The sequence below is a fragment of the Chiloscyllium punctatum genome, chromosome 52 (genome assembly GCF_047496795.1).
Source record: "Chiloscyllium punctatum isolate Juve2018m chromosome 52, sChiPun1.3, whole genome shotgun sequence".
In the NCBI taxonomy this organism is placed as follows: domain Eukaryota; kingdom Metazoa; phylum Chordata; class Chondrichthyes; order Orectolobiformes; family Hemiscylliidae; genus Chiloscyllium; species Chiloscyllium punctatum.
The window spans coordinates 21,023,038-21,036,260 of NC_092790.1; the positions used below are offsets into that span (position 1 = coordinate 21,023,038).

A 13,223-nucleotide genomic window follows, 5' to 3' on the forward strand; every position below is an offset into this window, starting at 1 on the left:
CATTTCCTTCACATTTCAACAGCACCCCCGATATACTGATACAACATGAGAATACGTTCTCCCGAGTCAGTGCATTCATAGTGAACACGATCGTTCGAGAATATTTTAAAGTTACCCTCCCTATTGCACCCCATCAGAGATCAAATAAAACCTCCACATTCCCTCCGCCACTTTTGCAGCTGTTCTCGTTTTATTTCGGTGCACTTGGCAAGGCTCAGTTTCCGGACAATACCCGTGCGGAGACTTGGAAATTAAAAATAAATAAAGTAAAATCGGATTCAGATTGCCGGTGGGCGCTGGGGGTACTTGGATTGATGGGGATCAAACCCCACCGGCGTTTGTAGCTCCAGAACTGATCGAATAACAGAGTAACGAGGACACATACAATCAGCTGAAAAATTACACAGTGGCGTTTAACGTGATCTCTCTCCCCAGGCAGAGACGACAGGAGAGAGACATGAACGTATCCGAAAATAAGGCGCTGACCGGGTCAGCGATCACTCAACACTTGACAGAACATTTATAAAACACAAATCTCGTATTAATTTTAAAAACACAAACAATGATTCAGCTGTTTCAGTGAAGTTGTGGGTGGCTCTTAAAAGAGCCTTTGGGTTGTGGGTGTGTTTCAGTGCAGTGCGGTCCTTCACTTGGAGCTGGTGTACTTGGTCACCGCCTTTGTGCCCTCCGACACGGCGTGCTTGGCCAGCTCCCCGGGCAGCAGCAGCCGCACGGCGGTCTGGATCTCCCGGGAGCTGATGGTGCTGCGCTTGTTGTAATGGGCCAGGCGGGAAGCCTCCCCCGCGATACGCTCGAAAATATCTTTGACGAACGAGTTCATGATGCTCATGGCCTTGGAGGAGATGCCGGTGTCGGGGTGAACCTGCTTCATCACTTTGTAGATATAGATGGCATAACTTTCTTTCCTGGTCCGCTTCCTCCTCTTGCCGCCCTTCGCTGGCGCCCTCTTCACCGCTTTCTTCGCGCCCTTCTTGGCAACTTGACTCTTCTTTTCCTCAGCCATAGTGACACTCACTGTCAGACACAGAATAAGGGAAAGAGGGCTCGGAGCTCGCTCTTTATAGACTGACGGCGTCATCAATGCTAATGAGGGATGGAGGAATGCCTGTCTTCTGATTGGCTAGTTTGTAGGCATGGTAACCTCACTCTGATTGGTTAGTTTGGGACTCAACGTGGATCTGTCAGGATCAGCAATTCATTGGAAACACAAACCGACATTTTGTGAAGGGATCAAATTCCGAGCTCACTCAAAAATGTGAGATTCTAATTGTAATGTATTCTGCATTTTTTGATAATGGTTTTCTTTTCTCTTCCATTTTAAAATAGCAACATTTGTTGTCAAGTGAGAAAATGCACTGCAATCTGACAGGGAGGGTGTTTTACTCCTGCAAATGATGGAACTACTTGACAAATGCATCGCGTTGGAGGAAAATGGGAGTTAAGGAATGTTCTCTTTTCCTTGTGTATCTTGTTCCACACTCTCTGAAGATGAAGGACATTCTACCATCATCTACTCTGTAAATTCCCTTCACTTATCTTTTCCCCTATTCTTCTTCAAATCTCCAATGAGTATCAGCCAAAGTATTCATACATTACTCAGAATAGCAGCCACTGTGTGTATCATTGTCCTTTCTATTCTGATGACCTCAATGACTAAAGGGAACTGATGTACTGTGACCTGTGCCTTTTGCTTTCTGCTGACAACATGAATTTTACTCCCTGTTCGGCTCCTCAATCAGTGTCAGCAGTGTCCCGCTAATATTTCAGTTCCTGAAGTCTTACTTTGCACTACATTAGAATAGATAATATTTGGTCCATTTCAGTTTCTAGCAGAATTTTTTTTTCATTATGAACTTTGCTATTATGGGGATTTTCTCGGAATGTTATTTAATCACAAGTCATTTGTACTCACTCTGAACTGGTCACTGTTATTTAAGGATTATTTCGAACATGACATTTGTGTGAATTTTAATTGTGACAATCTCGTGTTATTTGTTTTATCACTGTGATTCCCTGCTTACACTGTGAGATAGTGTTGTTCAGAATTTCAGGTTGGTTAAGGGTGTGTAAAATGGGAGTGCAGTTTTTGATCTGCTCATGTGAGCTTTCAGGAAGTAAATGATTATTACTCTCCCACAATCTGTCCCTGTCAGTTTCTGTCATCTGAATGTGTGAGTGTAGTCATCAGTCTGTACCTGTCCCTTCTTCCACAGTGATTACGTTAGTGTAATTATCACAATCCCAGAATGTCTCTGACGTGAGAATGTGTAGGGGTATTTACTATTGCAGTGCCCATCAGTCTTTGCTATGAGACTGTTTGACTGGCTTTATCAATATATACCTGTTTCTTTTTGCTCAATGAATTTGTCTGTGTAATTTTCAGTCTCCCAGTGTCAGTCTCTGCTATGTGTATGTGGGAGTGCTTTTATCAGAATTACCTTGTCCATTTCTCTGTTGAGAATATGTCAGTGTGGTTATCAATATGTACCTGTCAGCTTCTGTTTTGTGAGGATCTCAGTTTAGTTAAACTTTTCCACACATGTTGTGATGTGCAAATATGGCGGTCTAGTCATCAATCTGTACCTGTCTGTTCTTCCACAGTCATTATGTTTGTGTAATTATCAGTCTACCCTTAACGTCTCTCCTGTGAGAATGTGTAATTGTAGTTATCAATCTGTCCCTGTCAGTGTTTGCTCTGTGAATGTGAGAGTGTATTTATTAATTGGTTCCTGACAGTCTCTTCTATGTAAATGGGGGTTTTGCTATCCATATCTTTATGTTCACTTCTGTTATGTGAATGTTTGACTAGCCTTATCAATCTGTACCTGTCAGTGTCTGCTCAGTGAATATGTCTGTGTAATGAACAGTCTATCCCTTTCAGTCTCTGCTACGAGTCTGTGTGAATGGCATTATTAGTCTCACCTTGTCAGTTTCTGTGTTGTAAACATCTTTACCTGACATTTTCTAGTTTGTGAATATGAGAGTTTGGTTATCAATCTGTACCTGTCAGCTTCTGCTTTATGAATATCTAAATTTGGCTTAATCTCTTCCTGAATGTTTCTCTGGTGTGCATATGGCAGTGTAGTTATCTATCTGTACCAGTCTGTTTCTGTTATGTGAATATGAGGGCAGTTATCAGTTAGAATGATTGTGTGGCTTTAACATGTGCATTTTGTCCTGTCCACAGTAGTTAACATACAACGCAATAAAGAAGAAATTAGAATAACGTAACTACTGGAATACTTAACAGAATAATGGATACAGTATCACTTCCTAATTAACTGTTCCAATACAGTAATATCCCATAAACATCCTTGGCAAAAGACAAATTCAATAAAATATATAGTCTCACATCCGACTCCAGTAGCAGAAAGAGAATCTGCAGCTTCTGACTGTAACTGAGAGGAAAAAACTAGCTTTCCTGTCTTCAAGACACCAACAGTTTTGCTGAAAGCCAAAACTAAAAATGTCATTCTCTGAGAGCTTGACCACACCCATTCAGGCTGCTTCTTTTGTTCCAACTTTAAAAGGAGCCTCAAACTGTTTACTCTAGTACACACTTCTTGACACTTCTGCCATTAAGCCTCTCTTCAACAAGAAAGAAAGAAAGAAAGAAAGAAAGAAAGAAAGAAAGAACAAAATAAACATCTTCAAGCCACAATATCATCAAACCTTCCACCCCTCTTAAAAAGAGCTGATCAATATACAGAGATGGCCTGATTTTTAAAAACTCCTTAGCCTTACACTATTAGTAAACAATACGTACACATTTTATTGACTCTAAGCATGCAAACACTCACTACGACAGTTCATTTTTTCCTGCTATGTAACGCTTCCATCTTTGTTCATCAAAGTCACAACAACACCTTGGCAATTAGCTTCTCTTGCCCTGCCATTTATGTAATTTGCAAATTGAATGGCTGCGATAGTAAGCTTCATCTAAACAGTCTGTAATTTTTGTTCTTAAATTTCTCCAAAGACAATAAACTGAAGGTCTCCTTCTCAAACATGAACTATTTCTGTTGATGAGTCTTCAGCTTTCTATAAAGATGCCCAATAGGCCTGAAACTGTTTGCTCTCGTGGCTCAATGTCTCTGCCTTAAATTTGCTCTTTAAGAACAAAAAGACAAAAACCTGTTAAAGCCACAGTCTCAATCTCTCATTTCCTGCATTGTGGATATGCAACTTCATTTATCGACCTGTACCTGTCCATTCTTGTCACATGAACATGTAAATGTTGTCATTAATGTGTCCCTGTCAGTTATTGCAATTCAAGCATGTGACTGTTGTTATAAATCTACCCTCTCAGTTTCTGCTGTGTGAATGTGAGTTTAGTTATCAAACTGTACCTGCCAGTTCATGTTCTGTGAAATGGGAGTGTTATCAACTTGTTCCTGTCAGTTTCTGCATTGTGAATATGGGAGTGCACTTATTAATCTTTCGAGGACAGTTACTGTTGTGTAAAAGTACGAGTGTACTTACCTATCTGTCCGTGTCAGTTTCCGACATCTGAATGTAATTTTAGCTATCCTCACGTACCTGCCAGTTTTTCTTTTATCTCTGGCAATGAGAGTGTCACCTTCAGTCTCCACCTGACAGCATTTGAGTTTGGTTATTGATCTGTAATGCCACTGTCTGATAGGTGAACATTTGAGCACAGTCATTCATCTGTACGTGATACTTTATGATATATGAATGTGAAAGTGTAGTTGTAAACCCATTCCTGTTGGTATGTGCAATGAAAATAAGAGTGTGTGTGTCACGGTGTGAATATGAGAAATTCAGAAGCAATGCTTCCTGTCAGTCTCTGCAATGTGAATATGTGGGTGCATTTATAAATATTTCCCTGTCAGTTTCTGCTCGGTGAGACAGTGTTGCGATCAATACATTCTGCCCTTTGAATATTTGAGTATCTTTATCAAATTATACTTGTCAGAAAATTTTCTCTGCATATACAGAAGCTTAGCAGTCAGTTTCATCAATGTGAATATGTGAGCACAGGTTTGAATCTATGCCTATCTGTTTCTGCCAAGTCAATATGAGGGTGCAGTTGAATTGAGTATACTTATCAAACTGTATCTGAGAGTTTATGTTAAGTGAAAGTGGAAGTGTTGTTATCAAATTGTACCTGTGATTTTTTGTAATGTGACGAGAAGAGTGTAGTTTCCAATCTGTCCCTGTCATTGTCTTCTCCATATATCCGAGGTAGTAATTAAACTATACCTGCCAGTCTTTGCTACGTATATGAGAGTGTACATCTCAACCAATATCTGGCAGTATGAGCTATGAGAATGAGAGTTTTGCTATCAGTTTGTACCTTTCAGTTTCTGTTATTTCAACATGTGAGTTTAGTTATCAATCTGTACCAGTCAGTTTCTGCTTGGTGAATCTGTGAGTGCATATATCAATCATTCCTTGTCAGTATCTGTGTTGTGAATATGTGAATGAGGTTATCAATTTGTAATCCTGTCAGTTTCAGACATGTACATGGAAATATACCTGTCAGATTCTGTTCTGTGAATATGGTGCAGTTATCAATCTGTCTTTGATTTGTGAACATCCAAATATAGTCATTAATACGGACATGTCAGTTTCCCCTATGTGAATGTGTATCTGTATTTCCTAACCTATCCCTGTGAGCTTTTGTGTCTGTCTATGGGAGTGTTGACATGAACATGTAGCTGTAAGTTTCTGTTTTGGTAACGTTCGAATGCCTTTATCAAAATGTATGTCAGTTTCTGTAATGTGAATGTGTCAGTCCAGTTATCAATTTATGACTGTAACTTTCTGTTCTGTGAATATGTAAGTGGTGGTTATCATCTGTTAGTTTCTGCTTCATAAATGAATGAAGGTAGTTGTCCACCTGTTCCTGTCAGTTTGTGCTGTGAATGTGTCAGTGTAGTTATCAGTCTGTATCTGTCAATTTCTGCAAGGTGAATGAGAGAGTGTAGTTCCCAATATGTACCTGTGAGATTCTGATCTGTTATGTTTGAGTATCGTTATCAAACTGTACATGACAGTCTGTTTATCCTGCTGTGAACTTGGAAGTGTACTAATAAATCTTTACCTGTTTGGTTATGCTGTGGGAAAGTTCTTGTCAGTTTCCTCCAAGTGAGTTTAGTTATCCATCTGTGCCGGTCAGTTTCTGCTAACTGAACGTATGAGTGCAAGTATCAATCTGTGGGTCTCAGTTTCTGCTAAGTCAATAAGCAAGTCACATTTTTGATCTGTACCTGTCAGTTTCAGATATGTGAATGTATGAATGCAGTTAATAACATATCCCTGAATGTTTCTGCTTGTAAAAATGCAAATATATTCATTAAATCATCCCTGTCATTTTCTGCAAAGTGAATATGAAAATGTAGTTATCAATCTGTAACTGTCAGTTTCTGCAGTATGAATATTATTGTAGAATGCGGCACATTATACGACACAGTGGCTGGATCTGTTGTCTCACAGCACCAGGGACTTGGATTCGATTCCAGCCTCGGGTGAGTGTCTGCATGGAGTTTGCACATTCTCCCCTTGTCTGTGTGGGTTTCCTCTGGCTGCCCCAGTTTCCTCCCAAAGTCCAAAGAACAGGTTAGATGAATTGGCCATGCTAAATTGCCCATAGTGTTCAGGGATGTGTGGGTTAGGTGCATTAGTCAGGGGTAAATGTAGAATGATAAGGGAATGGTTCTGGTTGAGATAATCTTCAGAGGGCCGGTGTGGACTTGCCAGGCTGAACGTTCTGTTTTGAAACTGTATGGATTCTAATTCTAACTAAAAGACGATACCTGAAAATGTCTGCGAGATGAATTATTACATATAAATTGATTAGTTATTAATCTCTCCCCATCAGTTTCTGATTTGATAATGTATGAATGCATTTATCAATCTGAATCTGCTATTTTTTTGTAATATGAATATGGGAGTACGGTTACTGTTCTTTGCCTGGAGACATAGGAGTGGAAGCTAGGAAACTTGGGGAAATAGATATTGATATCTTGAAAAATATTTGATGTCCATCCACATGCCAAAAGTGCAGGTGTTAGAGATGTTAAAAAAAAATGTATCAAACTCTCAGACCTGATCAAGTACATCCCTTGATGTTGTAGGAAGCTGTATTGGTAATTTCAATAAATGATATTGTTTTCTTACTTTTTTTAGAATATCTCAAAGGGAGGGTCAATCTATCTCTACCAGTTATTGCAATGTGAATGTGTGACTGTGGCTATAAATCTGTACCTATCAGTTTCTATGTGAATATGTGAGTGCAGTTACCCATCTCAGTTTCTGCAATGTGAATGAGAGTATAATTATCAGCCCCGAGCTGTCAGCTTCTCCAACATCTATATGTGATGTTAGTTATGGAGCTGAACCTCTGTTAGTTTCTATCTTATGAATGTGAGAGTGTCATCATCAATCTGTCCCAGTCAGTTTCTGCAATGTGAATGAGTGAGTAGATATCAAGCTGTAACTGTTTTTGCCATGTGAATATGAGTTGAATATGAGAATGTAGTTGTCAGATTTTGTTTATCAAACTGAGTATTGTTATCAATCTATACTTGTCAGATTCTGCTGTGCTTTATGCAATATGAAACTGAGTGTTATTGCTAATCTGTTTCTGTCAGTTTCTGCTTTGTGTATATGATCGTATTAATATAAATTTCAATAAATGATATTGTTTTCTTACTTTTTTTAGAATATCTCAAAGGGAGGGTCAATCTATCCCTACCAGTTATTGCAATGTGAATGTGTGACTGTGGTTATAAATCTGTACCTATCAGTTTCTATGTGAATATGTGAGTGCAGTTACCCATCTCAGTTTCTGGAATGTGAATGAGAGTTATCATTTGTTATCAAACATTCCCTGACAGTAACTACAATGTGAATCTCAGGGTGTATTTACTAATTTGTTCCTATCAGTTTCAGCTCTGTGTATTTAAGTGTGCTGTTATTAATCTGTAACTCTCAGTGTCTTCCATGTGAACATGTGAGTGCATTTATCCTATCAGCTTCTGTGTTACGAATATGTGAATGTGCTTACCAATTTGTACCAGCCAATTCTGATATGTAAATATCGTCCTCAATGTCTCCTTATCGATTTGTCCTCTATGTGTCACAGTGTGCAGTTAGCAACCTGTACATGAACTTTTCTGCAATGTGAACATCAGAATATAGTTACCAATCTGACTGCTCTGTAAATGTATAAGTACAGACATCAAACTGTACATGCCAGCTTCTGCTTTGTGACTCTGAATTTATATATTAATCTTTGCCTGTCAATTTCAGCTACGTGAATGTGTGAGTGCAGTTATCAATATGTACCTGTTAGCTTCTGCTCAGTGCATTTGATTTGTATCATGGATGGTGCAATAGGAAATTAGAGGGTTTTCCAACTCCTATAGTGCAGACTCGAACTGGCAGGAATGATACCATGGGCTGTTCTTCAGGATGTCATCAGTTTTTCCTCAATGCATAGCTACATACTTTTGTGAATAATGTTGAGAAATGGATAGATGTTACATTCCTTTCAAAAGGAAAGGGGAACAAACGAATACATTGTATTGTAGCCGATTGACCACAATGTTTCTGCTACAGGAAAGAGAATTGGCTAGTTCACTTCATTATTCTATTGTGAGTATTACATAATCCTGCTCTGTGGTGTGATGGTGCAAGCCATTAGCAGTACTCTCCTGGTGCTCTATGGTGGCAATGAGGAAAGCAAAAACACTTGTATTTTTGTCATACAGTGGAGAAGATTTAAATCATTCAGGCAAATTTATTGAACGTGCTTGATCTCTTCTTGCAAAAAAAAGGAGAATTTACAAATGACAAGATTGGCTAAATTTCTTTGTTGAATTAAAGGGTGATTACTTGATTATATTGTTAAATTGACGATATGACATTTGATTTTCTTGCTTTTTTGTGATATTTCATAGGGTGGGGAATTTGGGATTCTTTGTAGAAGATTAAAGTGAATTTGGAGACCAAGTTACACATTTTTTAATTAAAAAAATGAATACCAGGCAGTGTGAAAATGTAATTTCTATCCCTGCAAGGTGAATATGTTGAGATCAAGTTGGGGTTGACAGCTCCTCTGCTGCCATGACACACTTAGTGAAATGGAATGCTTGCTGAATGGGATTTAGTTGCTTGTTTTTGTGTAAGCATTTCGTAAATATTCATTTCTGTTTCCTACAGTGTAAATGTGTGTACATCGCTGTTAGTCTCTGTATCTTGGGTGTTGATATGGTGGTTCAATCTGAATCAGTCAGTACCTTTGTGTATGTGTGTGCTCAGTAATTATTCACTACTTGTCACATATGGCTGTTGACATCATGCTTTTACATAATTTCATTGTTTATCTGGTATGTGACATTTAAAATTCCCATTTAAAATGTTAACTTGATTTAGTTAATTGCCTATGTCAAACAACCAGTCAGCTTCAAAAATGCTGTGAATGGCAGTGGCCTATGAATCATATCAATTGAAACTGGGAAGTTGTTTATGGGGAATGCAGAGAAAAAAGAAACTTGTCTTTCCACAGTCTTTCTGACTGTTTGCTTGTTTGGATATATCTCTGGAAATTGAGCTCAAACTAACTCTGATCCAATCAGCTGCGTACCTGTGGAAAGGATGCTCTCAGCTTTGACAGAGGTAACATACCTGCTGTTTGTTTGAAGCAGCTGGTCAAACTTGGCTTTGTACTGAGGAAATATGACATCGTCTTCATCATTCAAATATTTGCTTGGAGGAACACAGAAGATTTTTCAGCTGTAAATCAACATAAGTCAAGTTAGGCAAGATTAAACTGATCAGTGTGATAGTCAGTTAATAATCATTAATGGTATTTTTAAACCTAGCAATTCAAACAGAACCAGGTTTCAATTTCACTCTTTCCCTGAGTTGCTCCTGGTCACCTTTTCTTTTATTTGCACCTTTGCAACAATTGGGTGAGATCCAGAACTAACATCTGCACACATCTTTGAATGGGAATTCCTGAAGCAACTGCAATGCTGACATATATCATTAGCAAGCTGCCAATACACTAACTGTTGAAGGAAAGAACAAGTGACGCTGTGTCTAATGTTTTACTCGAAACTTCAAATCTGTTCACTCTAATACATGTCCTTTATACGATTGTCCCAAAAGTATGGTCTGTGCTTCCATTATTCAGCGCCCCATATCAACAAACAGCGTGAAACAGAAGCCAAACAATGAATTCCCATCAGTGTTTAGGGGATTGTAAACCCCAAGACCATCCCACAGCAGCTTCTTCCCGCTCTGTCTCCCTCAGCAGGCCCACACACAGCCCGAGAAAGGCCTCTCTCTTCCCCCCAGCCCGCTCACTCCAAGTTCCGGGACCAGTTCCTGCTCCGCTCGGCCTCTTACAAACAGCCCCCGGTTCTCCCTGAACTCCCCCCGAATCAATCCCGGTCTCGGAGTCCCCTCTGTGTCCCAGACTCCCATCCCGATGTGCTGCTGGAAGGAGCCTGCTGTTCCCTCCCTTCCCTGGGCGCTGATCTCTCCATTGCGGTCTGTTTCAAACAAACCTCTTGTACTCACTGAGTAAATGCTCCTCAATGGCAGCGCTGGGGGAGGGCCTCACGCATGCGCTCCACTGGTTAGGAATAGTCAGCATAAGGAAAGGGGCAGCACCGCGCATGCGCCGCTTCAGGCTGCAAGAATCCATCATTCACAATAAGCCGACAGTGACAGCAGCAGTGTTAAACCCAGACCCAGTATGGGGGGTTAGGATCAAAGCACAAATATTACTTCCAGAAAAAATGAGCTTGGATTGTTCTTTTCTCGAGGTGGCACATGATTATGGTGTTGAAAGATTATGAGGCGTATGGAGAGGGTGAATGTCGAGAAGCTGTTTCCCTTGTTTGACCGATCAATCACAAGTGGTGATTGGGTTAGGATATGTTGAAGGATAAGGATTTTCACTATGGTGTAGTTTAAAGGGTAAATATATTGAGGGAAAGTCTCTTTCCCTCAGCAAGTGGTGGAAATCTGGAAGATACTGCCTGGGAAGGCAGTGGAACCCAGAAACCTTAACCTTGAAAAAGTATTTGAATGAGCAAGTGCAGGCAATTAGCAAACATTCAGTGGTAGTTATTGTGGGTGCAGACACGATGCCTGAAGGGCTTTTCTGTGCTGTATGAGTATATGCATGCCAGCTTTTGCTCTGTGTATCTCAGGGTGCAGTTAATAATTTGTATCTGTCAGTGTTTGGTTTCTGACTATGTAATTGCATTTATCATATGCCACCTGTCAAGTTTTTGCAGTGTATATTTGAGAGTCTAGTTACAAACCTGTAACTTTCAGGTTGTAGACACATACAACCTTTGATCCAACTAGTGCACACTGACCAGATACCCTAAACTAATCAAATCTCATTTGCTAGCATGGAATCATAGAGATATATAGCATGGAAACAGACCCTTCGGTCTAACCCGTCCATGCCGACCAGATATCCCAACCCAATCTAGTCCCACCTGCCAGCATCCAAGTTACATCCCTCCAAAACATTCCTATTCATATACGCATCCAAATTCCTTTTAAGTGTTGCAATTGAACCAGCCTCCAACACTTCCCCTGGCAGCTCATTACATACCCGCACCACCCTCTGTGTGAAAAAGTTGCCCCTTAGGTCTCTTTTATATCTTTTCCCTCTCACCCTAAGCCCCTCTAGATCTGGACTCCCTGACCCCAGGGAAAAGACTTAGCCTATTTACCCTATCCATGCCCCTCATAATTTTGTAAACCTCTATAAGGTCACCACTCAGCCTCCGGCGCTCCAGGGAAAACAGCCCCAGTCTGTTCAGCCTTTCCCTATAGCTCAAATCCTCCAACCCTGGCAACATCCTTGTAAATCTTTTCTGAATCCTTTCAAGTTTCACAACATCTTTCCGATAGGAAAGAGACCAGAATTGCATGCAATATTCCAACAGGGGCCTATCCAATGTCCTCCCAACTCCTATACTCAATACTCTGAACAATAAAAGAAAGCATACCAAACGCCTTTTTTCACTATCCTATCTACCTGTGACTCTACTTTCAAGGAGCTATGAACCTGCATTCCAAGGTCTCTTTGTTCAGCAACATTCCCTCGGTCCTGCTAATATTTGCTTTCCCAAAATGCAGCACCTCGCACTTATCTGAATTAAACTCCATCTGCCACTTCTCAGCCCATTGGCCCATCTGGTCAAGATCCTGTTGTAATCTGAGGTAACCTTCTTCGCTGTCCACCTTCATTTCCATTATATAAATGATCAAAAGTGGTGGACCTAGCACTGATCCTTGTGGCACTCCAGTAGTCACAGGCCTCCAATCTGAAAATCAACCCTCCACCACAACCCTATGTCTTCCACCTTTGAGCCAGGTCTGTATCTAAATGGCTAGTTCTCCCTGCATTCCATTGCTAACCAGTCCCCCATGGGGAACCTTGTTGACTGCCTGACTGAAGTCCACATAGATCACATCTACTGCTCTGTCCTCATCAATCCTCTTTGTTACTTCTTCAAAAACTTCAATCAAGTTTGTGAGACATGATTTCCCACGCATAAAGCCATGTTGACTATCCCTAATCAGTCCTTGCCTTTCCAAATACATGTACATCCTGTCCCTCAGGATTCGCTCCAACAACTTGCCCACCACCGACATCAGGCTCACTGGTCTACAGTTCCCCGGCTTGTCCTTTCCAACCTTCTTAAACAGTGGCACCACGTTTGCCAACCTCCAGTCTTCCAGCACCTCACTTGTGACTATCGATGATACAAATATCTCAGCAAGAGACCCAGCAATCACTTCTCTAGATTCCCACAGAGTTCTTGTGTACACATGATCAGGTCCTGGGGATTTATCCACCTTTACGTTTCAAGATATCCAGCACTTCCTCATCAGTAACATGGACATTTTGTAAGATGTCACCATCTATTTCCCTACAGTCTATATCTTCCATATCCTTTTCCACAGTAAACACTGATGCAAAATACTCATCTTGTATCTCCCCCACTTTCTCCACCTTGCTGATCTTTGAGGTGCCCAATTCTCTCCCTAGTTATCCTTTTGTCCTTAATGTATTTGTAAAAACCCTTTGGATTCTCCTTAATTCTATTTGCCAAAGCCATTTCACGTCCCCTTTTTGCCCTCCTGATTTCCCTCTTAAGTATACTCCTACTTCCTTTATACTCTTCTAAGTATTCGCT

The 13,223-nt window shown here is 40.4% G+C and overlaps 1 protein-coding gene across 1 annotated transcript; it reads right to left on the reverse strand.

Annotated features, from left to right (window-relative positions):
* Positions 1–183: 183 nt before the first annotated feature.
* LOC140470639 (histone H2B 1/2-like) lies at positions 184–9,778 on the reverse strand. The gene is made up of 2 exons (XM_072566676.1): positions 9,676–9,778; positions 184–1,035 (listed from the first exon to the last, which is right to left on the reverse strand). Exons 1-2 carry the CDS (start codon positions 9,743–9,745, stop codon positions 647–649), a joined length of 459 nt encoding a protein of 152 aa, XP_072422777.1. The 5' UTR covers positions 9,746–9,778; the 3' UTR covers positions 184–646.
* Between the last annotated feature and the right edge of the window lie 3,445 nt (positions 9,779–13,223).